Below are 26565 nucleotides of genomic sequence, written 5' to 3' on the forward strand. Positions count from 1 at the left end.
AAATAAAATGCCACTGATTTCAGAGAGAGCAATTTCCAAGTGAGTATGCCGAGGAAAAGGTCCTGAAAGCCACTCCAGATTCTGGAGCAAATTTATTTGCGTAGGGTTATAGGCTTGTTAATTTCTTGACAGTTTAACACCCGTACACTTGAGAGGAAAGTCATGAGAGTTGTGCACTGTAAGTTTAGGGAGCCTGAAGGAGGCCTTAGCAACTGAAGGCCCCTTGGCCAAACGTAGCCCACTGAGAATTGTTGCCTGAGTGGGAAATGGACTTGAAAGCAGACCATTTTATGAGAAGCCACTTAAAGTGTTGGGCCACCATCCTTCTCTTAGAGAACTGGTATGGACCAGTACATTAGATAATCTGGACATGGCCACATCCTTTCTACAGTTCTGTACAATACACACTACAACATATTTAAAATATGTTTCTTATATTCCCTGGTGGAGTACCAAGTGGAAGGTCACTAGCCAGGAGACAACTCATTGGGAAAGTTGTGAACCACAGCTCACTCCACTGATTCTGCTGTGACAGGCCAGCTCCATCAGGCCTCCTCTCCCCTCAATGGTCATTTGGGGGCAGCCACTCCAGCTGCCTCAGTGGGGGGGGGTGTTAGGAAGCAGGTCTCATTTCATGAGCTTTGGTGAAGGCCCAGCTCCATCAGGTACCTCCTTCCCCCAACTGTGGCAGCTGGTCATCATAGGAACATCTGGTGTAGGAAACTGGTGCCCAAGCTTTGATTTTGATTTTTCCCTTTTTTCTCTCTATCCGTGTCCCTTGCATGTCATGTTTTTGTTTTAGATCATATGCCTGAGGGTAGGGACTTCCTTGTTTGGATTGTATGTAAGCTGCTCTGAAGCTTTTGGCTGAAGAGTAGGGTACAAATGCTCTAACTACATAAAATACGGTAAATACAGTCGTACCTTGGAACCTGAATGCCTTGCGAGTCAAACGTTTTAGCTCCTGAACCCCGCAAACCTAGAAGTGTTCCAGTCTGCGAACGTTCTTTGGAACCCGAATGTCTGACGCAACTTCCACAGCCAGGGCCAGATTTAGGTTTGATGAGGCCCTAAGCTACTGAAGGTAATGGGGCCCTTTATATGTCCAGCTGTCCTTTGTCAACAACAAAGTGTCACTGTTTTTTGTGTTGAATATATGCTATATGGTAATTTGTGGACCTAATAGGTATCTAAAGCCATTTGCACATAAAAAATAGGAGCCTACACAACACAAAACACTGTTGCTGTATGTAGGTTTCATTTTATTTGTTTTTTATATTATGTTTTTGGAAATGTACATCCAGGATTTTCCCCTTTAATTTTTTTTGGGCCCCCCAAGCCTGTTTAGCCTATACGTAAATCCGGCACTGTCTGCGGGTTCCAGTTGGCTGCAGGAGCTTCCTTGGTTACTTCAGAAGTTCATTTTCAAGTTCATTTTTCCTTGGTTTCCGAATGTTTTGGAAGTCGAATGGAATTCTGGAACGGATTCCGTTCGACTTCCAAGGTACCGCTGTATGTTAAAATGCAGACAGGAGAGGAAGCATGAACTATGATGAGAGGAGCTACTCCAACAAAGACTTCTACATATATGTCTTTGAATAGCAGTACGAAAGCACATCAAAGTGCAAGTACATAAATAGGGACCGCTCCGGTGGGAAGGTAAACGGCGTTTCCGTGTGCTGCTCTGGTTCGCCAGAAGCAGCTTTGTCATGCTGGTCACATGACCCGGAAGCTGTCTGCGGACAAACGCCGGCTCCCTCGGCCTATAGAGCGAAATGAGCGCCGCAACCCCAGAGTCGGACACGACTGGACCTGATGGTCAGGGGCCCCTTTACCTTTAAACATCACTACACACATTTTAAAATTAAGGAAAAAGTTTAAAACCCTTTAGATCTCCCAGAGAGAACCAACATATACCAGTTAAGGGATTTGGGGTGTGTGTGTTCTGTTTCAATGCCCATTTCATCAAGAAGCTCACTGGCCAGTTATTTTTCAGATTAAACCACCTCACGGGCTTGTTCTGAGGACAAACTTTGGGTGAAGGGGAGGAGACAGCGATGTCACCAACCTGAGCAACTGGGAGGATGGAATAAACGCAAAACAGCCGCTTCCCTTGCTACATGTGCTTCCAGATGTCGTGCCCATTGTGCTTCCTGCTGCGTGCCAAGAAAGCACCTCAGAATCTAGGAGTGAATGGCGCAGGGGTTGGCATCCCAAATGCATGGATTACACATGACTAGCGCAGTGACTGGGAAGACCAATCACCCACAAAACAGTGTGTCTGGAAATACCCTCTCTGCATTTAATTACCACAAAAAAAACCTCTGTGGCTGGAGCTATCCAGGACAAAATAAAAATAAAAAATAAAATCCCACATGAACTAAAACGAGCTCTAGCAACTGGACTCAACTCAGCCAAATGTTCAAAGCATCTCATGAATGTGCCCAGCAGCCCCTGCCAAGTTTTCTGAATAGCAAACCAGCTGGATCTAACAATCCAAGTCAGTACTAGCAGGGGTAATTCCTTCGGCCTGCCGACACCAAGCCAAGCTTTGAACTGCGGCAGTCTCTTGTTGGAGGTCAGAAATATTAAGCCCAAGTCCTATTAAACAAGAAATAAAACTTCCAGCAATCGAAGAATTCATAAGGGTAGCTATTAAAAAACAGTACAACACCAGGATTACGGGTGGTCTTAACGTATAAAATATCTGGCTAGACTGTGGGTTGTCTACCATTTCATTAAAAAAACAACCCTCAAAATAAATGCTAAGATTAAGATTCTGGGCTGAAATAGTAATAAAAAATGCAACATGGGAGGACCACCTCACTGTGAAAATGACACTGCATCAGAAGGTGAGACTACTGCAACAATACATGGCTAGTGAGAGGGATAAAAGCCCAGCTGGTCATCATTTCTTTAATTTTTGGCTGCTAAATGGATTTGCTTTGTTTTACTGTTTTGTTTTAATTTTTTTGCTACGTAATTGTAACTATGTCAGCTGCTTTGGGGGCCCCTTCAAAAGAAAGAAAAGCAAGAGATATTTTATATCTATATGTCTGAATTCCCAAAGACACAGTCTTTGGAAAGACATTAATGTAATTTGATTTACACAGCTGAGAAACAAGATGATTGAATACAGAGGTCTACTTGTTTAGCAAGCAGAATTCAGTCTGGGGGGAAAACAAAACAAAAAGAGTTGTACTAAAGATGTGTTACCCAAGTTTTCTTTTCAGAATGCCCTGAAACACAAAACAAACCCTGACTAATTTTAAAATATAAATTCATGAAAATGGATATTCAAAGAATTCTGGGAAGAAGTTTGGGTGGTGCATATATTTTGTTTTGGCTTTGCTACTTCATTCATTCCTTACATGGCTGCTCTGAAACCTAACTTCAGCTATGGCTGACTCCAAAGCTTGCAATATCTAATAATAATAATAATAATCCCTCTTATAGGTCTCTTTTTAAGCCCTGTAATGAATGCAAGAAAATCCTTCTACTTAGTCAACATGGTAAATATTCTGCTCTCTTCTGCAAATCTAGTGGTAGGCAACTTAATTCACAGATAAAATGGAAAAAGCGTTTTGCCTGAAGACTTCATTCAAGCTCCTTGATCACTATAGCCATTCAAACTGTTGTTGTTGTTGTTGTTGTTGTTGTTGTTGTTGTTGTTGTTGTTGTTGTTGTTGTTGTTGTTGTTATTATTATTTTATATAATTAGATATAATTATATTTAATATAATAATTATGCAATTATATATACACATATATTTAATTGGGCTGGTAATAATAATAATGGCTAGCTACTACATTCCAAAAGTGGTACCCTTTTCATTTCAAGAAGGACAAAGACATTTGTTCACTGGCAGACAGGTGGGCTGCTGTTCCTTTCTCCAGGGCTGAAAAATAGTCTACAGAAGTGATCCCTCTCCCTTCTTGCCTCGAGGGCCGCAGCTGGACACAGTGCTTGGATAATGGTCAGATCTCAACACTGTGTTTCACCTCTCACAGCAAACCCACTACTTCAGTTTAGTTACAATGCAATTTCTCTGGGCAGAAAACATAGTTTCTGTGGTACTTTAAGTGCCTGTCATTATTGATGCCAATCACGCATTTAAATGCTAGCATGCGTTCAAAAACAGAAAGGTGATGCGGCTGGGCTTTTTCTTTTTTCTTTTTAATACTCAAGGTGCCTTTAACCATCTGACTGCTATAAGCAATGAATGAACCACTGTATGCAAAACACAAGCAAGAAGGACCAAAGGCATGGAGCTACAAATAAGAGCTTTGCACACAGATATTGTCCCAAGCTTAGGAAGCAAGATGAAGACAGAACTATGGCAGATCTGGGAAAGTTGCTGGAAGTGAGCACAGATAGTACCAAATTAGATTGCCTATTGATCTGACTCAATACAATGCCATGATTTTCACGACTTCCGCGTGGCATCATATGACGCACTCAATGCAGGCCACTGTCAGAGTAAAATGCAACAGCAGATGAGCCCTCCTGGCTCATAATGTTTGCTGATGCATGCATCTTAAAATCCCAAGATGAACATAATTTAAGGACACTACAGAACAACAAATCCCCTCTTACAGCTCCTAAAATTTTAGCTCAATGAAAAGGCTTAGCCTCTTGCCTTTTTCTCATCATCTTCTGTGGCTTTCTTGAAGTCATGTTCAAATGAACTTGCCAACTCATTGAAGAGGCCAACTTCCTCACAGTTCTTCAAAAAACGAGTTGGTGTCGGCGTCTGATCTGTTTAGAGAGCAAGAGAAAAAGACAATGAAAAAAAGTTCAAATCAAAATATTCACTTCACAGAATAAGAAGCCTGGGATTACATAATTTCCTAAATGTTGTTTTCACATAATTTCCTAAATGTTGTTAGCCACTATTTAGGTGGCTAAAATTATACATTTTACACATACATTTCAGGGATCATATATTTGCAAATATATATATTAAAAAGGAACAACCAGATCACTTCAATTCAGATACCAGTAGTCAGCACATCTCTGATTTGTCAGTTACTGCCATCTAATCCAAGAACACTGGAAACAAGAGAACGCTTCTGGGTGTATGGACCTGACACCTTAACACTACATGGGCTCAACCCAAACGATAACACCTGACACCACTCATCTACACAAATGACACATTTCTGAATATTCGTGCTTCGATATTCTGTAACTGCCACATTGACTACAGTATTGATTCGTATTGGAGCAGCTGAAGAAGAAAGAAGCTGTAATTGTTTGTTTTTAAACTTTAATATCTCTGTTAAGCAGTGGGGAACTTCTGGTACAGGTCCCAATTTGATCTACAAGGTTGTTTTCCCCAAACCACACCCACTGCACAGCTAACATCGTATGTGATGGTCAGGTAGACATGACTGGATCAGCTGAGCAACTAAATTCCCTGTGGGGAACACCATTGGCCAACTGATCCCTGCCCTGTAGGAAATAAATGCTGTGGGTCTCAAAGGGCTTCTGATACTCACAGCCTTGGTTAACTCATGTAACAGTATTCTGGCCCATTCCATCTGGCCCACCCTAAATATCATTGAGAAAACGCACCTGTCACTTGCGAAGGGCTTCAGCCTTTTGTCAATGGTCTCACTAATATCTTCTAAGTGCAAATTTAAGGCAATCTACAATTCTTTTTATAACTTTTTATTTTTACTATTAGCTCATACGTATCTGTTTAAGAACATTTATGGCACATCAGTGGCCTAAATAAGCCTACCACCAATTCTCTTCCCATTTACAAAAATCTTAATGGAATTAATTGCTTTACAAACACCCCAGCCCCCCGAAAAACCCACCTATTCTTAATTGCCTAGAGATGAATCTTACTTGCCACAGAGAAACTGGAAGAGTGACTGTTTAGAAAGCGTCAGTTGCTTCACTTCTGCTCCCAAATGCCTATTTCCAACTACTAAATGAACTTGTTTCTGCTTTGTACCTAAAGTGCTGTGTACATTCTGCACTAAGATAAAATTGATTTTTTTAACCATGTCTGCATCAAGTAAAACAGTGTTCTGAGTTATGCATATGCTTATTATGCATAACTCATAATATGGGAAAGGGAAGCAATTACATAGTTAGTTATACATAGTCACAATAAATTGCTCACAGATTATTTTAAAATCCATGAAGGCTAAAGCCATGCCCCAACCCCTCCCACATAGGAACTTGGTGCATTATAGCTACAGAAAGATGGGGTACAGACTGCCTTGGTGAAAATCTAGGTTCACATAACTCAGATTTTGCTGGACTTTTTTTTTACTAGGTTGGCAGATACTAGCAAGCTCAGAATATCAGGGGAATCTTCTGTTTGCAAATTACATTATATGGACTCACAGAGAGAAAAAGTCTGATTTGTTCTTGCTGGGAGAGACAAGCTGTGTGGGCTGATATTTTCAGGATGTTTGCAAGGACTGGAGAGGAGTTCTGAGTGACTCATCTGTTTTACTGCATAACTGCCGCAAGAGGAATAAATGACTTGCATCTCCTACCCTTGAAACGGTCGCTATCAGCACCATAATGCACAACTGGAGACGATGGCAGTTGTCAACACTAGAGTACTGTGGATAATTTTGTGCTTGACAAAAGGGCTAAAAAAAATGTGAAAAAGCGATTTGCTCTGTCCTAGCTCCAGCTGTTTATACCCACAATACTCCTAAAGGTAAAGGGACCCCTGACCATTAGGTCCAGTCGTGACCGACTCTGGGGTTGCGCGCTCATCTCGCATTATTGGCCGAGGGAGCCGGCGTATAGCTTCCAGGTCATGTGGCCAGCATGACAAAGCCACTTCTGGCAAACCAGAGCAGCACACGGAAATTTCAGCACACGGAAACGCCGTTTACCTTCCCGCTGTAGCGGTTCCTATTTATCTACTTGCATTTTGACGTACTTTCGAACTGCTAGGTTGGCAGGAGCTGGGACCGAGCAACGGGAGCTCACCCCGTCACAGGGATTCGAACCGCTGACCTTCTGATCAGCAAGCCCTAGGTTCAGTGGTTTAACCCACAGCGCCACCTGGGTCCATTTACAATACTCCTACTATGCACAATTCTTCCAGCAGTTCCTTTATGTGTCAGGAAGAAAAGGTGCCCAGAGGAAGGAGGATTCTGCTTGTAAGACATTAGTACCTGGTGAGAGAGTGTGGCTACAAAGAACCAAATGGTGACTTCTGAACTTTTTATATAGCAAGAGAAAAAAAAAGAAAAAGAAAAAAAAGGACTGTATCAATAAGTGCACCTAAGAGGTATTTCCTGTCAGTGCTGAGGGAATGAAATAAACCACACCTGCCAAAATACTACCAAGTTTCTAAAACTGTCACAAGGCTCAAAAGCTCTTTCCTACATCCATCCTGTGGGATACAGGCAACAATCGTTTTAAGCGCTTCCAGTTGATGAGTGACCATGCAAGTGGTTGGGGAAAGGGGGCATAACGGGGCCAGGGCAGGTTTACGTATGTTCCACCAATGAGCGGGGAGGCAACCCCTGCACAAAACAGTCGTTACCTGTATATATGGCAAGCAAACGGAAAAATGCATGTGAATTCACAAATACGGTCATTTTTTTAATTCCACCTTTTAGGGTGTTCATCTTCCCAAGGTAGCTTACAGCACAATCAGTAAAATCAACAGCAACATAATAAAATTGTAAGATATTAAAACAACAAAGCAACCAACAACACTCAAATAACAGTAATTGATAAATACATTATTAAAACACAGTGCCGTGTGAATAAGCTGTTGCCAGCAGCATCTTTACATATCTGGTTGTTAAGACATGGTGGTTGGAAGGATATATGTCCCCCTGTTTATCTGCTACAGTCTGCCTTTTTTTTTAAATTCCCTTATGTTTGATTTGCCTCTAACCAAACATAATGGCATCAAACATACCGACATTCACTGATGAACTGTTAACAGTGTGGGTGGGTTGGGTTGGGTAGGATTTTTTTTAACTTGACTTTTCCCACCTTTGTTTTCCATGCTGCATATCTAAATAAAAGCCTTATAAACAAACAAACAAACAACACAAACAAACAGCCACAGTGCCATAAAAATCACTGAAAACAGGTTGCAATAAAAGGTTTTTAGGAGGAGGATATGTAGCTTCTTGGTGAGATATTCCTCAGACTGGATCAGCAGAAAAGGTCCTGTGCCAAGTAGGGCTGGGCAATATCTGGTTTTCAACATTATGATATACAGTCAAACATTGTGTTATGTTTGCTTCACGTTGCGGCTTTTCAGGGTAAGAACGTGGCAAACCCAGAAGTGTTTACTTCCAGATTCGCCGTGCGTGCATGCGCAGAAGCGATCTGTGCGCTTCACGCATGTGCAGAAGTGCTCTATCATGCTTCGTGCACATGCAGTAGCAACACTCTACTTACGGACTTTTCAGGGCGCAAACGGCACCCCAAAATGGATCGCTTTGTAAGTAGAGGTACCACTGTATCACAATGTTTGAAATAAGGATGAAACTACGTAGCGGCTAACGGGGTATTGTCCAGGCAACTGCTACTTCTCAGAAGCCTGAAACTTTTTTATTACATTTTAATATTTTAAATATTGTTACAGTGGTACCTTGGTTCTCAAATGCCTTGGTTCCCAAACGCTGAAAACCCGGAAGTAAGTGTTCCGGTTTTCGAACATTTTTCGGAAGCCAAACGTCTGATGCAGCAGTCGGCTATTGTTTTCGGGGCGCCGGCACCAATCAGAAGCTGCACCTTGGTTTTAAACATTTCGGAAGTCAAATGGACTTCCGGAATGGATTAAGTTTGGCGCTTTTGTTTTTGCTATTTATTTTGTTTTTGAGGCTTTTTTGGTTAATTTGTTTTTGCGACTGTGTGGAATCCAGTTCAGCTACTGACTGATTGATTGTGTGACTGCGGAAATGGATAAAAGCCCCCCATCCAAACAATGACTATCATCGGTGCAGGTAAGACAATTTTTTTAATTTTAATTTTTATCATCTACAATGTTGTTGTTTAGCCATTTAGTCGTGTCCGACTCTTTGTGACCCCATGTACCATGGACGATACAGTCTTATTTTATAGTACAGTACACTGATTATTGCTTTCATTTTATGGATCAATGGTCTCGTTAGATAGCAAAATTCGTGTTAAATTGCTGTTTTAGGGTTTGTTTTTAAAAGTCTGGAACGGATGAATCCATTTTGCATTACTTTCTATGGGAAAGTGCGCCTTGGTTTTGGACTGGACTTCCAGAACGGATTAAGTTTGAGAACCAAGGTACCCCTGTACCACTGTTATTTTATAGAACAGAGCAACAAGGGGTGGCAGGAATCATGAGAGAAATGATGACCACCTTCACAGTTTTTCCCCACAGCGTGATTTTTTACATAACACACACAAACATTGTGATTCACAGTATATTGCCAAGTCAGTACAGTGGTGCCTCGCTTAATGAATGCCCTGCTTAACGAAATTTCCGCTTAACGAAAGGATTTTTTGAGTGGAGGTAGCCTCGCTAGACGAATTCGTTTTATGAAAAATTCATCTAGCGAATCGCGTTTTCCCATAGGAATGCATTGAAATTCAATTATTGCGTTCCTATGGGCAAAAAAAAAATTTCAAAAAAATTTCAATGCATTCCCATGGGATTCGCTAGACGAATTTTTCGTTATAAGAAAAGACCCGTGTAACGAATTAAATTCGTCTAGCGAGGCACCACTGTATTATGAAACGGTTATCACTATGTTGACTACAAACCGGTTTGGGACAATGTATTGATCAGCCCTGGTATCAAGCCCTGTCCCTGGTACTCGCTAACTTTATAGCTCTCACTGTTGGGACTAGACAGCAGGGCCTCTAATGCTGATATTAAAGCTCTCTCTCTCTCTCTCTCTCTCTCTCTCTCTCTCTCTCTCTCTCTCTCTCTCTCTCACACACACACACGTACTTGGTGGCCCTTCAGATAGTGTGGTCCCAAACCATTTGTGGCTTTAAAAGTTAAAAACAGGCTCTTAAATTGGTTCCCAGGCGCAGTGTAAATAAACCATTCCATGCATGGAACAGTGTATTATGTCTGGAGGACAAAACTCTTGCTGCTGCATTCTGCACCTACTGATGCTTCAGGGCCGTCTTTCAGGGCAGCCCCACATAGAGGACATTAAAAGTAATCAAACACGGTGCAGACTAATTCTCAAGTAGAAACTCCTGCCACGTAACAGAAATTTCTTCTTCTTTCTCTATTCCATAGAGAAAAAGCCATTTCATTCAATGATTGCAACCCTGTCACTTCCTTTTAAGGATTCACAAATGAAGGATAATTGACAGGGTGCAGGGACATTCCTCAACTGCAGCAGCCCACAGTTTATGGCAATAGCCTACTGTTGAGACAGCCAGGTATATTTTCCTGAAATCTTGTATAAAGGGTTGCATTGACTATGCCTGTTGAGAGAGACTCATCTGGACTCTGCAAATGCACTCCCTGCAACAGCCAATGCATGAGATGGAGTTTCAAATTTATTAAGTGACAGCCTAAAAGCTTCAGAAAATTGACACTTGGGGAGGAGGGAAGGAAGCAGAGCTTGTCAACTTTTGTTTATCACCCTGAAAAAAGTATGAAGAAATGTGAAAAGCCTTTTGTCTGCAAATTTTTCACTCTTAAACACAAAACCTGGTATTGCCACAATACATAAAGAGGCAGAGTTCTAGAAGCATCACACTTTCTTTCTTTCTTTCTTTCTTTCTTTCTTTCTTTCTTTCTTTCTTTCTTTCTTTCTTTCTTTCTTTCTTTCTTTCTTTCTTTCTTTCTTCCTTCCTTCCTTCCTTCCTTCCTTCCTTCCTTCCTTCCTTCCTTCCTTCCTTCCTTCCTTCCTTCCTTCCTTCCCTCCCTCCCTCCCTCCCTCCCCTTTCTGAATAAATGAAGGTCACAATCTGAGTAGAGCAGATATTATTCAGCGCATCTGGTCTCTGGTATTGATCTTACAACCGGACTGTATTAACTGTGCCACTTTCCAAATGGACCTAGATTGCAACACGTACCTGCTATGATGACTGAATCTGTTCTGGCAGGACCGAATTTCAGTGTCATTTCATGCTTGAGTTTATGAACAGCCAGGTGGTCCTCATTTGTAAACCTCTAAAATGAAAAATGGCAGGGAGGAAGGGAGAGGAAAGAGAGAACAATAAGTGCACAAACACACTTAATATTATAACTGTACATTCTACACCAGGATTTGGGGTGGGGTGGGACTGCCCCAGGACAGCGGCTATAATAGAATCACTGCAAAGTGTAAAGCAAAAACAGAACAGGCCAGATTGTGGGAGAAGTGCTGCATGAACACATTTTCTCTAAATGGAAGGGGGAAAGCCATAACATGTTGAGCTCCTGGCTAATAGAGAGAAATGGGTTTAATAATCAAAATTTAAAAAGGGAAGAAAAAAGGCAACAGCGTGTAGTTACTGCACTAGACTAGGAAACGTGAAATATTCTCTCTGCAGTGCTCTGCAAAATGTGCCACTTTATTATTGACTAATGGAGAGGGAAATTATTTACTATTGGCAATGGAGGGGTAGGAGTAGGATCAGTTAATGGCCTGTATTGTGCCAAACAGAGCTGGCATCTACAAGGCGATTTGGTCCTCAGTTTATGAAACATGACTGAGCTAGGCTGGCTCAAGATCAGTGGCCAATGGCTACAAATACAGAAACGCAAGAGCTCAATCATCACTCCCAATGAACAAGGGCCTTTACATCTCGTGTGCCAAAATATGCTATGTTCCACCTGCAATATTATTATAGGAAGGAACAAAGTACAGCTGGTCCTGGTCTCTGGGACTCTACTGGTAATACTGGATTTCCCACACGAGAGCTCAAGGTGAAGACAGCCAACCATGATTAATCTTACAAAAGGCAGGTGATAAAATAAAATTGGGTAATATTTGCATGTCACCAAAACATCCATAAAGACCTTTTGCAATATTGATGGAAGTGAACAAATAAAAGCTACTACATTTTCTGAAAGAAATAGTTTTTAACATTTGGTTTTTGTTTTTATTCCCTGCTATAGTAAACATAAATGAACCAAAATAGCTTTCTTCAAATGGGAAGTGTGCTCTTTACTCTAAATGTCATATTAAACTTAGACCAATCTCTTAACTGAACACCAAACTGAATATATCAAGGCTTCAATTATCAGAATTATTACTACTTCATTTTCCCCATTGAACAACAATTTGCTCCAGTGAATTACCTGCCAATACTGACTGGCCTCTCCAAAACAGAACCAAATCCTTTGAAAGCTGACAGTGCTTTATACAACAGTGAAGACTATGGCCCATGACCATAATCAACAATCAGTTCCATAAAAATGTGGTAAAGATGCACACTCCTGAGCATTTTTATTCCCCCCCCCATTGATTGAGTGTGTCTTCTCCAAGTATGACTTAGTTGGATATCACCCATAGGCAGCTGAGGCCATCTCAGCCTTCCAGCTTTATAAGAATAAAATTTTTGACTATTCTTTGGAACTGACCCTGCAGGCACGATCAGGACCACCATAAAACAGTGCCCCCAACACCCATCCTGCAGAGCCAGTCCAGTCAAAAGGATTACACCCCACCCCACCCCACCCCACCCCCTGCTATCAGACCACTTATTGTGCCATCAGGAGCAAAAACTAAGTTGAAGGTATGTCCTACTCCATGTGCCGGACCAATGACAACTTGAGACAACCCCATGGTTATGATGCAGGCCATGAAGTTCTGAGTCAGCTCACAAACAGCCATAGCGTGAATGTTGAGGTCACCAACATCTCCTCCAACATCACATCTGAGACCACCTTGGCCAGCAATCAGGGAGACTGCCTCTCTGGCCCAAAAGCAGATACGGGTCCTCCAATTCAGCTACTAAGAGATGTGCTCCTTGGTGATGATCACAGAAGTCTGATGGCAACCTTCTCTACCCCTCTGGTCTGCTGCAGTGATGCACTGAGTACCTGGGTAGGCAGAGCTGGGTGAAATCAAGCCCAACTTCCTCAACCACCCAGGTCTTGGTGATACATGCCAGGTTGGCCTCCTCTTCCATGATTACATCATGAATGAGCGAGGTGATATTTTTTTCACGCTATGCATCTAATGAATGTTGTTGCAAACTATACTTTCCAGATCACTCCTTTGCCTTTTATGACTTCAACTCAATACTTCAAAAAGCACTAAGAATTTTGAAAGTAGTTAGGATGAGCAAAAGCAGCGTGAAAGCAATTTATTCTCTCTGGAAGGTATAGAATGAAGGTAGCAAGTAAACCATTTACCAGCAAATCTGCCACTATTTCAAAAGCAGCTTAAAAAACAAAACATTCAAGGAAGAAAATAAAATTAAAACCCACATCTACAACTCCTATTTCTTTTGACACCACAATCTGGTACGGAACTAGCGGATGGAGTTTTTACTTTGGCAGAATGGCAAGCAGTGGCAGCAGGACCATAAAACACTGTAATAGGGAGTCAAAACTCATTTATTTGCCACCATTGAAGGATTTGTGGCATCAAGTGTTTTTTTCCCCTTCAAGTGCTGTAACACTGTGCCATATTTCAGTAGGGATTGGTAATCAAAGCACTGTCACTGCCATATAATCATGGCATTTGAAGAAGTAACCCATGTTGCTCAGTAAAGCTCAGTCATGGAGACTCTGGCTTCTACCCTGATCTTCGGCTACATTTTGTTTAATCTTAGAAAGTCTCTTCATGCCCTTAGGTCCCAGAATACAGAAACCACATACAGAAGTTCTGATGCAGAGGAGATGTCTATGGAGATGTGTGTGCAGTAGGACTCTGGCTGAGTGATCCAACACAGACCCAGAAGCTGTAAAATGTAAAATGCCCTGCAAGCCACCCAGGGGGAGAAGGTGTTCTTTTGGAACCCAGAGTTCAGATCCTTCAAAATGAGGATGAACCAGGATTTACGGGTCCATAAAGTCATGAACTGCCTACAGCACCTCGGTCTACCCTAAGCTTCCAGCAGAGAAGGCAGAGGGATACGTGGAGGCCATCTGGCCAAGTAGGAATGTCAGCCTCCAAGACAAGATGCTGCCCCTTAAATTATACCTAACTGGAGAAGGGCATGCAGAATGACTGCTTCACTATTTTGGCATGTAGTTGAGCTCAGACTGTTGTTGAAACAGTTTCCTTTGCTCCTGGGATTTACATTGGGAGCTGGCTCAGGTCCTGTCCTGTCTGACCCAGCCTTAGCTACCTGGAATTCGGATACCTGTTTATCAGACTCATGGAACAGATCCAACTTCTACCAGCCTTGCCAGGACAAGATAAATGCCTCTGTTCTAAGCCACATTTGTTCACAAGATTTCAAAGGATTTTAATTGCTCTGCAATGTTTATCGTGTGCAAACTGAAACAGATTCTGCTGCTTTCTAATGAATGCCAAAACCTAGAGACTAACCATGGCACTTTAGTCCTAAACCATGCCTCTCCACATAGAAGGGAAAGTGATGGAATGTGAGATGAAAGGATAACAGTCTGAACCACAGTACTATTGTTTTAATCTCTTCCCCCAACTGACAAGTTCAGACTCTGGAAGGGCTCCCTTCAGACACTTAAAAAGAAGTGGAGAATGGCTCTGGTAGCTGTAAGCATGTGGTCTTCTCTTCCACACCAGAAAGACTGATTTCAAATATTTAGAGAGAGAAAACGATAACATGCTAACTGCACCTGTTATGGGGAATTCATTCAGTCCATTGCTTTGTGAGTACAGAGTCCATTTGAAACCTGTTTTAATAACCCCCAAAATTGAGACATACTCCTCGAAAGAGAACATTTGATCAGAGGCACAGATGATGATGATTTACAGTATATATACCCCACCCTTTTACGGAAAAGGTTTACAGAGCACCATACAAGAACAAGTACTAAAACAGTCCCTGTCCTCAGGCTCACGATCTATAAAGATATGACACACAAGGAAAATGGGATGGGATGGACTTGGGAAAAATAAGCTCACATTACTAAAAGTTAACAACTCTTAAAGTTACATATGCAAACCGCACGTACTGCAGCATATTCTACTAAATACATAGAATCACAGAATTGGAAGGGACCATGAGGGTCATTTAGTCCAACCCCCTGCAATGTAGGAATCTTGCACCCAACATGGGGCTCGAACCCATACCCTGAGATTAAGTGTCTAATGCTCTTATCAATTGAGCTATCCTTAATATACAGAATGCTTCTTTCAAGCCTAATTTGTATGTTTATGTATACACTCTGTAGCTGCCCAGGAAAGCCTTTGCAAGCACGTTTCCCTGTAGGTGCCTGTTGGGAGACTCTTAAGACAGTATAGATCCCAGGAACAGCACTCACACCCTGGGTCAGGAGCTAATAGGTTGACCTGAGGATCATTGTGAAAAGTTGGGGAAGGCAGTAAGAAGAGAAAGAAGGAACAGAAGCAAGGTGGCCTGAATTTTCAACTGTTTGGAATAATACAACTGCGAAATATCATTTCTGCAACAACACATTTTATAATGCAAATTTACATTAATATGTTATGCAACTAGTTTTTGTGTTCCTGCTCTTCAAAAAAAGAGAGCACTAATAATAGCTTTTTTGGGTATCAGGAAGAAAAGAGAGCATGGCCATATTCAGAAAAGGAATTTTTTTATCTCAGCTTGTTTTATGTAATTGTCTTGTAAGTTGGGCTGTGATGTTTTTCTCAGCTAGTATTCACATTAAAACAGTAAAATCACTCATAAAGTCACTCAAATCAACATAATCATAACATTAAGCTAATTTCATATCAGCAGCAATGAACAAAACAGTTTCATCCAGTTTACACTTCAGCTTAATTTCCTCCAGAAACATGGATGAAGAAATCAGTATTAAGGTGGCGCTGAAACTCCACCCCAGCCATTGGCCATGCTGCCTAGGCCTGATGGTGGTTGAACAACATTGCGGAGGGCCAAAGGTTGCCCACTCCTGCTCTAGAGGGGCAATCTGCCCTGTCTGTTTGTTGGCTTACTGTTGCTGACTCATATCTGTTGTCAGTGAGAGCACGCTAAAAGCTGTAATGCAAAGGAACTTCAGCATAATGCCAGCACCGATCATAACCATGTTATGCTGCTTTTACAAAATCTCATAGAGAGCAACAGGTCATACAATGACTGGCTTAAGTACCTTCAGGGTATATTGCCAGGAAGCTTGCAGAACAAATCCTGGCAGGCTGCTACAAACCTGGAGGCCAGAACGTGGGTTGAAACAAAAGCAAATTTGTGCTGTCTCAACCTTTGGGAAAGGGTTGACTGTCTTGGAATTCAATTGATGCTTTGCATGTCATAGATTTTAACAAAGTTACAAAGCTTTGTCCTTAATTTATCCCAAAGCCCCTGTTGTGGCTCTTTCTTCTTTGGTCCATAGGTAATGTATAATATCAGCACAAGACAAGTGAAGCCTGGCCAATTTGTATTATGTGAACAGGGGGCCTCATGAAAGGAAGCCACCGGCTAATTAAAGTTTTCTACAATATTTTTTAAAGGATTTAGAACTCAGCCACAAATTAAACAAATCTACCTGAAACATAGGTGTGGCCAGGGCTTCACAGACCCAGTCCTCCCAAGTTATCAAGCAGTTGACAAGAAGCTAAGAAACAGGAGTCTCAACTTGCTGATCAGAAGAGACTCCTGCTGTGGTTTACCTTCTTGAAATCCCAGGGCAATTTTTGACCTCCTTCAAATCCCTGCACAAATGAGAAAATATTCTGCCTCTCTACCAAGCCGTCTGATGTGCCATGATAGGGCTCTGCAGTCAGATAGCATTCTGCTTTTTTGTGAATTTCCCAAAAAACAGCTCAACAACTTTTATGTTCGGATTTTCACTGTTTGAAATATGGCAACCCTATGCTATGAGGACTCTGTATGGAGGGAGAGGGCTGACAGCAACCTCAAATAATGGGTAGAAAGTCAAGCAATGTTTGTGAACCTCTGGGTGAAGTGTTGCTAAGGACGGAAGGCCATTTTCAAGTTCTTTTCCTGACCTTATCACTAACCCAGGCATCCCCAAACTGCAGCCCTCCAGATGTTTTGGCCTACAACTCCCATGATCCCTAGCTAACAGGACCAGTGGTCGGGGAAGATGGGAATTGTAGTCCAAAACATCTGGAGGGCCGAAGTTTGGGGATGCCTGCACTAACCTATTACAACGTGTTGTAGAAGTGTCTATCCATTGTGCTTGAAGAAGTACTGAGCAGCTACCACAGCAGAAGGGGGCAGCAAACCATAGTGGGCACATTTTAATTAAAGCACCTATTTCCATTTAACAAACTTGCTAGATGGTGAGCACCCAAGAATACTTAATGAACAATCTTGGTTGGAAAAAGACTGGGCTGTGGCAATACACTGAAACAACTTTCTTTTGTTCCTCTGCAAACCTACCATTTCCATCTTGCAACAGGATGTCTGTATCAAAAAATAAAATAAAAATGAGGGTATAAAACACACAGTGCCTTTTAGAAATTTCAGATGAACATTACTGAAAAAGTGAATTACTTTTTCTTCAATTTTACTGGCAGCTTGCTGAAATCAAGAAACCCACAACTAGACGCATTCCTTTGGGAAACAGAGTGTTCAATGCATTTATGTGCACTACAGTCCCAGAAAGTTGCCTCATGCTTAAATTCTAAAATGTTATTTTTGGCTCTGACAGTTCTAGGGACCCATGTGGGTATATGCCTTTTACTTGAAAAAAATGTGCTTACATCCTGAAGTATGATTAATCCATGTTCTTTTGTTTTCATAAACTATATCAGAAATAAAAGCTACATTCTTGGGCAACACTTATTTATATTACGAGCAAGCCAAGTTGTGCTTGCTTAGGCAGCACATATACATTACGAGCAAGCCAAGTCTCACTATCTGAAAATGTATGCAACTTTAAACGTTGCCCGTTGCTTAACCCTGAGCCAGGAATAACAAAATTAAAAATAGCGAGTTTTTGCTTTCCCCCCCCCTCCTTTAAGCTGCAAGTTGGAAAAATACACTCAATGCATGCCTGTCATACGCCTCCTCGCTCACATGAGCTAGGTTTAAAATGCTTGGCTTAATTTTTAAGTTTCATTGTTTGATCTACAGGAATCCTCTTTAAGTCACCCAGTAGAAAAGACCATCGTGTGTATCGCCTGGTAATGGCTTTACATGAAAAGCTTTAATAATATTAGCAGTGTTCTTGAACAAGCAAACTTTGGCTCGGTTATTCGGAGTCACTTGGGTTTTCTTTTCCTGCACTTCTCTATGAAAACCTATGTATAAAGCAGAAAGCAGCACTTCATAGTTGTGGAGTAGGACTGCCTTATTAAAGACCAGGAGCAAAGTGTATATAGCTCAGATAGGTTGTGTTGGACCAGGGTGGATAAAAATCAATGGTTGTTTTTATTTTTAAAAAATCAGATTTTTAAAAATTATTTAAATCGGATTTCTTTGATATAAATTGGATTTTTAAAATAAAATGCTTTTGGAGGAAAAATCTTTCTAAAGATAGTTTTCTATTTAAGTTAGTCCAAAGGCTATTCATCAGGAAATAAGGATTTGTTTTAAGTTTTTCATGTGTGCTAAAACTCAGTCTGGTTTTTTTTTTTAAAAAAAATTGTTTAACCACATCAGTTAACAAACATGGATACATATGCTATAATGTTATTGTTTTAGTTAAATAGATTGTTTAAATTGTTATTAAAGAAATGATTGTTTTTCTCCTTCCAATAAAGTACAGCAGAAAAGTTGTCAAAATATAAACAGTTAACTTATTAAACCTCACAATAATTTCATAATTATCTGTCAATGTATTTCTAATACTATAACCAAATCAGTGATTTTTGATATAACTGTAAAAACTACTCTGAAAATTTATTATTACAAAAATGAAACCTTCATCTAGTTGTAAATATTAAGATTATACCAGCAAGAATGAGTGTTTCTGTAAAAAAGAATTAAAAATTAAATCAGGCATCCCCAAACTTCGGCCCTCCAGATGTTTTGGACTACAACTCCCATCATCCCTGACCACTGGTCTTGCTAGCTAGGGATGATGGGAGTTGTAGTCCCAAAACATCTGGAGGCACACTGGTTGGGAAACACTGAGCTAGGGATCATGGGAGTTGTAGGCCAAAACATCTGGAGGGCTGCAGTTTGGGGATGCCTGACTTAAATAAAGTCTTACTGACTAATGATTTAAATCAAATTCACCCTGTGTTGGACAGATGCATCTTATTCTGCAATACTCCCTGATATGCAATTATGCGCACATTAGTCCCACGCCAAACAAAATCTGTGGACCTCATAGGCACAAAAAGATAATGCATTGGAGCTTTCTTTCCGTTTATGTGCTCCCACCCAACAGCAAATGGATGAGTTACTTATAGCCTGTGCTCTAAAACCAAGCAGTTAGAGGATACAGTGGTACCTCATGTTATGGACGGGATCCGTTCCGGAAGCCCGTCCGTAATGTGAAATGCCCGTAACTTGTGTGGTGCGATTTGGCGCTTCTGTGCATGTGTGAGCGGCAAAACCCGGAAGTAACCCGTACTGGTACTTCGGTTTTGCCACGGGACGTAACACAAAAAGACGCAACATGAAGCGGACGCAACACGAGGTATGACTGCACTTCCTCTATCCTCCACATTCTCCTCTCCCTGCCACAAAGACACAGGTCATTCAGATTGACAGAAGTAGTTTTCCTTCAGGATGGGTTCCTGAAACAAGAATCCTGACCCTTCTATTCAGCCGCCCACTCAATACTGAAGATGTAAGCCATGACTTCATTTTCAACAGAAATACATCTGAAAATGCGGTGTGAGAATGAGACAAATACGTTACCCAGTGGAAGTGACTAATGGTGACTAACACTTTTGCAAACACAGCTGAGCCATAGAATTCTCACACAACCTCAAACAAGCCAACCGTATCAGAGCATTTATAAACTCGCTAGCATCCTGTCATCCGAGTTCTGCACTCAAAAATAAATATTCTGTTGGCTTATTACTAAAGCACATTGCAAACCTATGTAACAGGTGCCAAACTGAGGTACGACAGAGGGCAGCTTCACGTCTTCACAATCATATCTACTACCAAAGATTTGCCCTTCCCCAATATCCTTGAATGGATATAATCATTTGGTTTTAATCTCCTGCCTACTCTTACCTCATAGGAGAGCTTATGAATGCAGGAAGAAGCATATGTTTTATGAGTATATATCACTGATGCCCAATGTAACCCACCCAATCTCCCCAGCTGCCATGTTACACGACAGGTTGACATGCACAAGTATTTAGTTTCTGAAATTCATAAACCATGACACCATACAAAATTGTCCTACATAGAAACTTAAAACCTGTTACATTAAAACATTAAATCCAAATACAATACAAGTATGGTGTGACTATCAAAATATGGTTAGAGGTAATAAAAGGCAGAAATCAAGAACTAGGTAATCTTTCGGCTGCAACATTCCCTCTCTACATGTTTTCGGCACAACCTAAGCAAATAAGCCTTTCTTTCTTTTCTTAAAGTAGTTATGAATTCAGAAGCTTTTATGACTCAGAACCTGGGAAGTGGAGTCATGGTCAGGAGGCCAAAAATAGCATTACTTCTTGAGCTTGAGAGTGGATTTTTTTAAAAAAAATATTATTTTTTAAACAAGACACTGTGATTAGAATGTTGGTCTTTCATTTGAAAGCTCTGAAATCAGAAGTACCAGGAACAAAATGATGTGGGAGCAGTCGTGTTTGTTAGTCACGCACTTTTCAGGTTTAAGGTGGACTGAAGAGTTTTATAACCCCCAAAGAAGCATGTGGATGAAATGGGTTGAATTAGCATATCTCAAAATTATGTTTTCCCACAGCTGTGCCACCTTTTAAAAACATTTTATCGTTTCTGCAAATTTCTCTCTTACCCTATAACCATTCCTTAACTGTAAGGATTTATATTATTCACCTGTACCATATTTTTTTACCAGTAGGAAAGCCCAAACAACACATGATGCTAACTGAACAAACTATTTACAGGATTAAAGGTAAGTGCACATAGGATTATAGTCTTAGTTATATTTATTAGTGAAAGTATGCCACTGACATTGTAGCAGGGGCCCAAAGGGCCCCAATTAAGGTGATAATGTAAATCCCTATAAATCCTGGAATATGCTTATAATAGTGAATTATGGGAACTTGTTGCTTTAAGAAACTGATGATCTAGCAAGATGCCGTTCTTTTACCAGAACAGAAGGTCAGCTAACACGTAAATCACAAAGAAGCAATTCATAAACTAGAACATAAATTGTTACATCCACACGTAACACAGGTTCCCATACATGCAAACTAACAATATGTAACAGATCACAGTAAGAATCAAAGTTTAGTTAGCAACGCTTATTGCGCATGCGTATTAGATTAGGTAATGACATACGTATTAAATATGAAATGAGGTGATGAATATTAAATATAAAATGATGTAATGATTTATGTGATTGGTTAAATTGAAATCCTTTGTCTGAAATGTTATAAATACCCCTGCCTGGCCTTTGGGCGGGGTTCCAGTATTCCGAAAAGATTCGACTGTAACCTTATTGCTTTGCAATAAACAAAATGGACTCCTAACTCCTCTTGTCTCTGAGTTTTATTGGCTAACTCAGAAGATAAGCCATTTTTTGGCTTACAACAACATCAACACAATATTTTAAATTTGTACCTTTTGTTAATCAAGTGTAGTATCTGTACTTTTCAAGTTTAACAGGGCTATTAATGATAAATGTGGATAGTTCAATACTAACTGCAAATAAGCACCGTGTTTCTCATATTATAAGACATGTCTTATATATATTTTTTCCTCAAAAAAACACACTATGGCTTATTTTTAAGGGATGTCTTATTTTTTTCCTCCTCCTCCTGCCGCGGCCAGCATTGCTGCTGCGCCTATCACTATGTCTTATTTTCGGGGTATGGCTTATATTCCTTGAATGCTTAAAAATCCTGCTATGGCTTATTTTATGGGTGTATCTTAAAATATGAGAAACAGGGCAGATAGAGGTACAGTCATTCTGAAAGTCCCTCTTTGTAAAAGCTATGTTTTCTGATTTTTGACCACTAACTGGTGAAATATGTATAAATCATATTAACGTATTCCACCCAAACAGTTATTTCTAAGGTTAAATGGTTGAAGATTTTTAAACTGATATAGTCCATCTGACTTTATCAAAAGTCTCTTCCACAATATAATTTCCCCTTGTGTTTATTATTATTATTCTGCCCTATACCTGCAGGTCTCAGGGTGGTTCTCAGGATAAAAGCACAACAAAAAAAGCACAAAATACACAATATAAACAAAAACAACCCAATAACCCCCCGCCCATAATTAGCATATTATGTTCAATGTCCATCTGATGATATATATATATATATACCTTTCTACAATAAAACCCAGATGGTCACCAAACAATTTCCTACCACTTTATTGACTCTGCCAAATGTGAAGAAGAAGAAGAGTTTGGATTTGATATTCCGCTTTAGCACTACCCGAAGGAGTCTCAAAGCGGCTAACAATCTCCTTTCCCCTCCTCCCCCACAACAAACACTCTGTGAGGTGAGTGAGGCTGAGAGACTTCAAAGAAGTGTGAGTAGCCCAAGGTCACCCAGCAACTGCATGTGGAGGAGCGGAGACGCGAACCTGGTTCCCCAGATTACAAGTCTACCGCTCTTAACCACTACACCACACTGGCTCTCCAGTGTGCTAAGATTTTTATAATAATCCTGACTCGGGGAAATTTTTTGGCCTGTATCAATTTGTTAATCTCAGGCATTTCCTTTTTTTGAGGATTTATTCATATCATGTGGTGTTCCTAGCATTTTATATGGAGTATGGTATTAACTAGAGGTTTTAATTAATGAATACCTCATAATATTTGGTTCAGAACCTATCTAATCATAGAAAATTATTTGATTTTATCTACATCGGCTTTGTTTATTTTATATCTTGAAAAGTTATGAGACTTTTAAAAAATACGATATCTTCATTTAAATTTAGGAATGTCTGTATTGGCAAAGAACTCATTGAAGCCTTTGTCCTGTGGATGCCTCAAACTACACATAAATTTATAAAATGCAATAAATTCTGCTAATCTCTCTTAACATTGTTGTTTAGTTATTGAGGAATAATTTTCTTCCTTTTATCTCCTTTTATCTCTCTCAAAACACTTTTAAGGCTTTTGCAGCTTATTATCTACTACATTTTTTTTTACTTCCTCCAGCTTCATTATCTCGATTATTTTTATTATGTTGTTCTAATCCTCTGACCTTTCAAATTAAACTCATCTTGTTTTTGTTTCTCAGTTTATTTACATAGGAAGACACACTTATAGCAACACCGCTTACATAAACCTTACTTGCCTCTCTGGTCATTAAAGATGGTATTCCAGTAGTGTTAATACTGAAATCCTGTAATAACTGCATTAATCCACTAAATTGGAATTTATCGCCACATTTTTCTCCTTTGTAACTCTAAGATGTAGGTCAACCACCTTTAAAATAAAAAAGAGTCCATAGACCTTGCTAGTACAGAACATTTTTACTGATTTGTCTGCCTAAATATACTTCTGTTAAGCATTTGGGACACATCCGTTGTTTGAAGAACGAACAAACAAACCAAACATTTATTTACAAAAGCTGCATTGCTTGGTTTCTGCGGGCAATTTTAACTTGTCACTGGCAACCAGTGGAGCGGTTGTTTATAGACTGAAACAGCAGGTTATATCCAATGAAGCCATCCTTTTAATGCAAAGATTTCCACCTCAACGATGGGACCTCCTCTCCCTCTCCTTGCTCTGCTCTGGAGGAGTAAGCAGGAAGGGAGAGAGGAGAGAGGAAGTCCTATGTGTATGCAAAGTATAACTGTTATAAGTTGCCCTCCTATCTCTCTTTTGTACCTTCAAAATATCTATGTACAGGTGGTATGATACTGTAGATAAGCAGGTTCAAGCAGCAAAGTGCACCATGCAGTCATGGCCTACAAATTCCATGATCTCTAGCTAACAAGACCAGTGGTCAGGGAAGATGGGAATTGTAGCCCAAAACATTTGGAGGGCCGAAGTTTGGGGATGCCTGGTTTATTACATGAACCACAAATTGCAAATGCTTCACAGTTCCTTGCTTCGCAGTGATCCTTCTCAAGCAAGCTTCACGTTTATAGACAACCGGACGTTCAAGTGAAAAAAAGGGTAAGTCAAAAACAGCTCAGTCTTTTGCAAGATGCCCAGAATTATTAAAACATGGAAATCAATTAATTTGTCTACAGCTCTGAGCACATGTGCAAGGCGAGGCTATATGGGTCTCTTAAAATATCTCTGGCATCCAGTCTGGCCTTGTCAATTATATGCAAGCAAGAAAAGCTTTGCCAGCAGGTGCTAACACAAGCAGTTAGGACTGGTGCAAACCATTCTGATATTTGGATTTCTCTGGCAAACATTGGACGTAAGTCGCACACACCTTCCTTATGCAAGACCTTGAATAATGGACAACAATGGAAGTGTGTGCAGTATCCGCACACAGACACTCATAGTAGAAGTGCACTTATTACTCCTGCAGAAGATTACCTTTAGCTGCAACACAGTAAGCTAAAAATCATGCTGTGAACAAGTTTACTGTGCATACCATGATGCTTGGACCGGTGCTCACAACAAATTGTGAACAGAAAGCCAAGAACAAATATTGGCTTCCTGACTATGGTTTGTTTCTCTGAAACCAACCACAAGCACTGAGATTCTATTATAAGCCAAAGCTTGTGCCAGGGTAGGATTGCAACAGGGGGTGGTTTGGCAGCATGCAGTGGTTGCTGCTAGTTCACAGTAAATGGTTTATGGCTCACCGTGTCTTCTGAATGGCAGTGGGGGGGGGGCAGGTGTATGAGCCAGTCAACTGCTCCACCTTCCAAGGCTGACAAACTCAATTGTTCCTGTAACCATGTAAGCTTAGTGCACACAATTTCTTGTGTGTGTGACCTGGGCAAAGTCAAAATTTGATTACATTCCTCATAAGTAACTGCTTTTCAAAAATGTTATGTGGCAGGGAAAATTAAATTAAATGAGGTCACAGATGATGAATCTGAACACTTTTCTCACCCGTAAGTAGTCAACTCTTTCACATCAAGGCTATGCAACAGAGACGATAGCATGCCAGGACAAGATTTATTTTCCGAGTTCTGGATCACTTGGTTAAGCTGCAAGTGCTCAGCCTGCCTGCATATGACTGACAAATCATTGTTAAAGTTACTTATACTTCATGGACTCTGGTTTAACCGAAGAGCAGCTTATGGATTCTACACACATCACAGCACTTGAACATTCCTCTACTAGGAGATAGCTTCTGCAATTATGTCTATGCTGCTTGTACATCTACCTTCGGATGCATTTTACTAGGGAGATGGCATAGATTAAAAAAATAATCCCACTGCACCAACAATCCATCATTCTTTGATGCAAACATCTCTATCCTGCGATTCACAAATGTAAATCCAATGTTGTCTGCAGAATATAAGGAATTTAAATATTTGCATTCAATTAACATTCCTCATTAAAGTTTAACCCAAAGCTATTTGTATACTGTCGGGAGTTAGGGAATACTACATAGTATTTTACTTGCTTCATTTGTGAAAATTTTATTGAGTAGCCGTTGTATGTTTGCAAACTTTGTTATCTTTAGCTTTTAGTTATTGCTAAAGGTTACCCTACAAGCCAAGAAGCAGGATTGCTCCCAGGTAAGTATGCAGCAGATTGCAGCCTTAATAGTCAACATTATCACTTCAAACTTCCTAAAGATGGTACCGTGGTAGCAAGATTGAAATTAACAGAAGCTAAGAAAGGAGATAAAATGGCAACCTTTTCTGCAGAGAGTAACATTCAGCAACTTCGTTAGCTTAACTTGCAGTCCTTAATAACTTTAAAAAGCAAAACTTAATTCAACACTCTGCCCTACCCTCCCAAAGAAAGACACATTTCAAAACCCAAGGATTTCTGTACCCTGGATTGAATGAGAAACATGAGTTGAAATACTTCAATTTGCTTAGTTTCTCTGCAAACTCAGCATTTGCTTCTTATTCATAAAGTAAAGTAGCTTTTCAAAATAATGCCTTCTACACTAATTGAGGGCAAGCTTCTGTTGCAAAATTTTGGAAGTTCCCCCCACCCCATGAGCCAGGTCTTAGGTAGAAGACTTGCACTGTTATCTTCTTGAGCAAGAACAATTATTAACTTATTTGGTTGGTATGGCGCCTACTGCACTGTTGGCACGTAATATTTTAAGTAGCAGCAGCAAAGATGATGGTGCCCACATTTAACAACCCCTGTAGAATTCTTGGAAGTCAGGCAGTGATGAAATATCGGTATGTGGAAATGTGTCCAAGGCATTCTTCAAGCTCACCATCTCTCCGCTTAACAAAGGTATCTACAGAAAACGTAAAAGTTACAACTTGCAGAACGACTTTCCATTTCAACCACAATGACCACAACTTACTACTGACCATCTGCAAGTGTGTTATCCAACCCTGTCAAC

The 26565-nt window shown here is 40.4% G+C and overlaps 1 protein-coding gene across 2 annotated transcripts in view; it reads right to left on the reverse strand.

Moving 5' to 3' along the window:
* The window catches only part of LOC118077052 (cyclic AMP-dependent transcription factor ATF-7), a 106652-nt gene that overhangs the window by 24955 nt on the left and 55132 nt on the right, over window positions 1–26565 (reverse strand). For both annotated transcript variants that reach the window (XM_060272070.1, XM_035100341.2), the window contains exons 3-4: window positions 11024–11120; window positions 4641–4759 (exon numbers count right to left, since the gene is read on the reverse strand). In XM_060272070.1, coding sequence (XP_060128053.1) covers window positions 4641–4759; window positions 11024–11120 — 216 coding nt within the window. The remainder of the gene's footprint in view (window positions 1–4640; window positions 4760–11023; window positions 11121–26565) is intronic.

The sequence above is a fragment of the Zootoca vivipara genome, chromosome 2 (assembly GCF_963506605.1).
Source record: "Zootoca vivipara chromosome 2, rZooViv1.1, whole genome shotgun sequence".
NCBI lineage: Eukaryota > Metazoa > Chordata > Lepidosauria > Squamata > Lacertidae > Zootoca > Zootoca vivipara.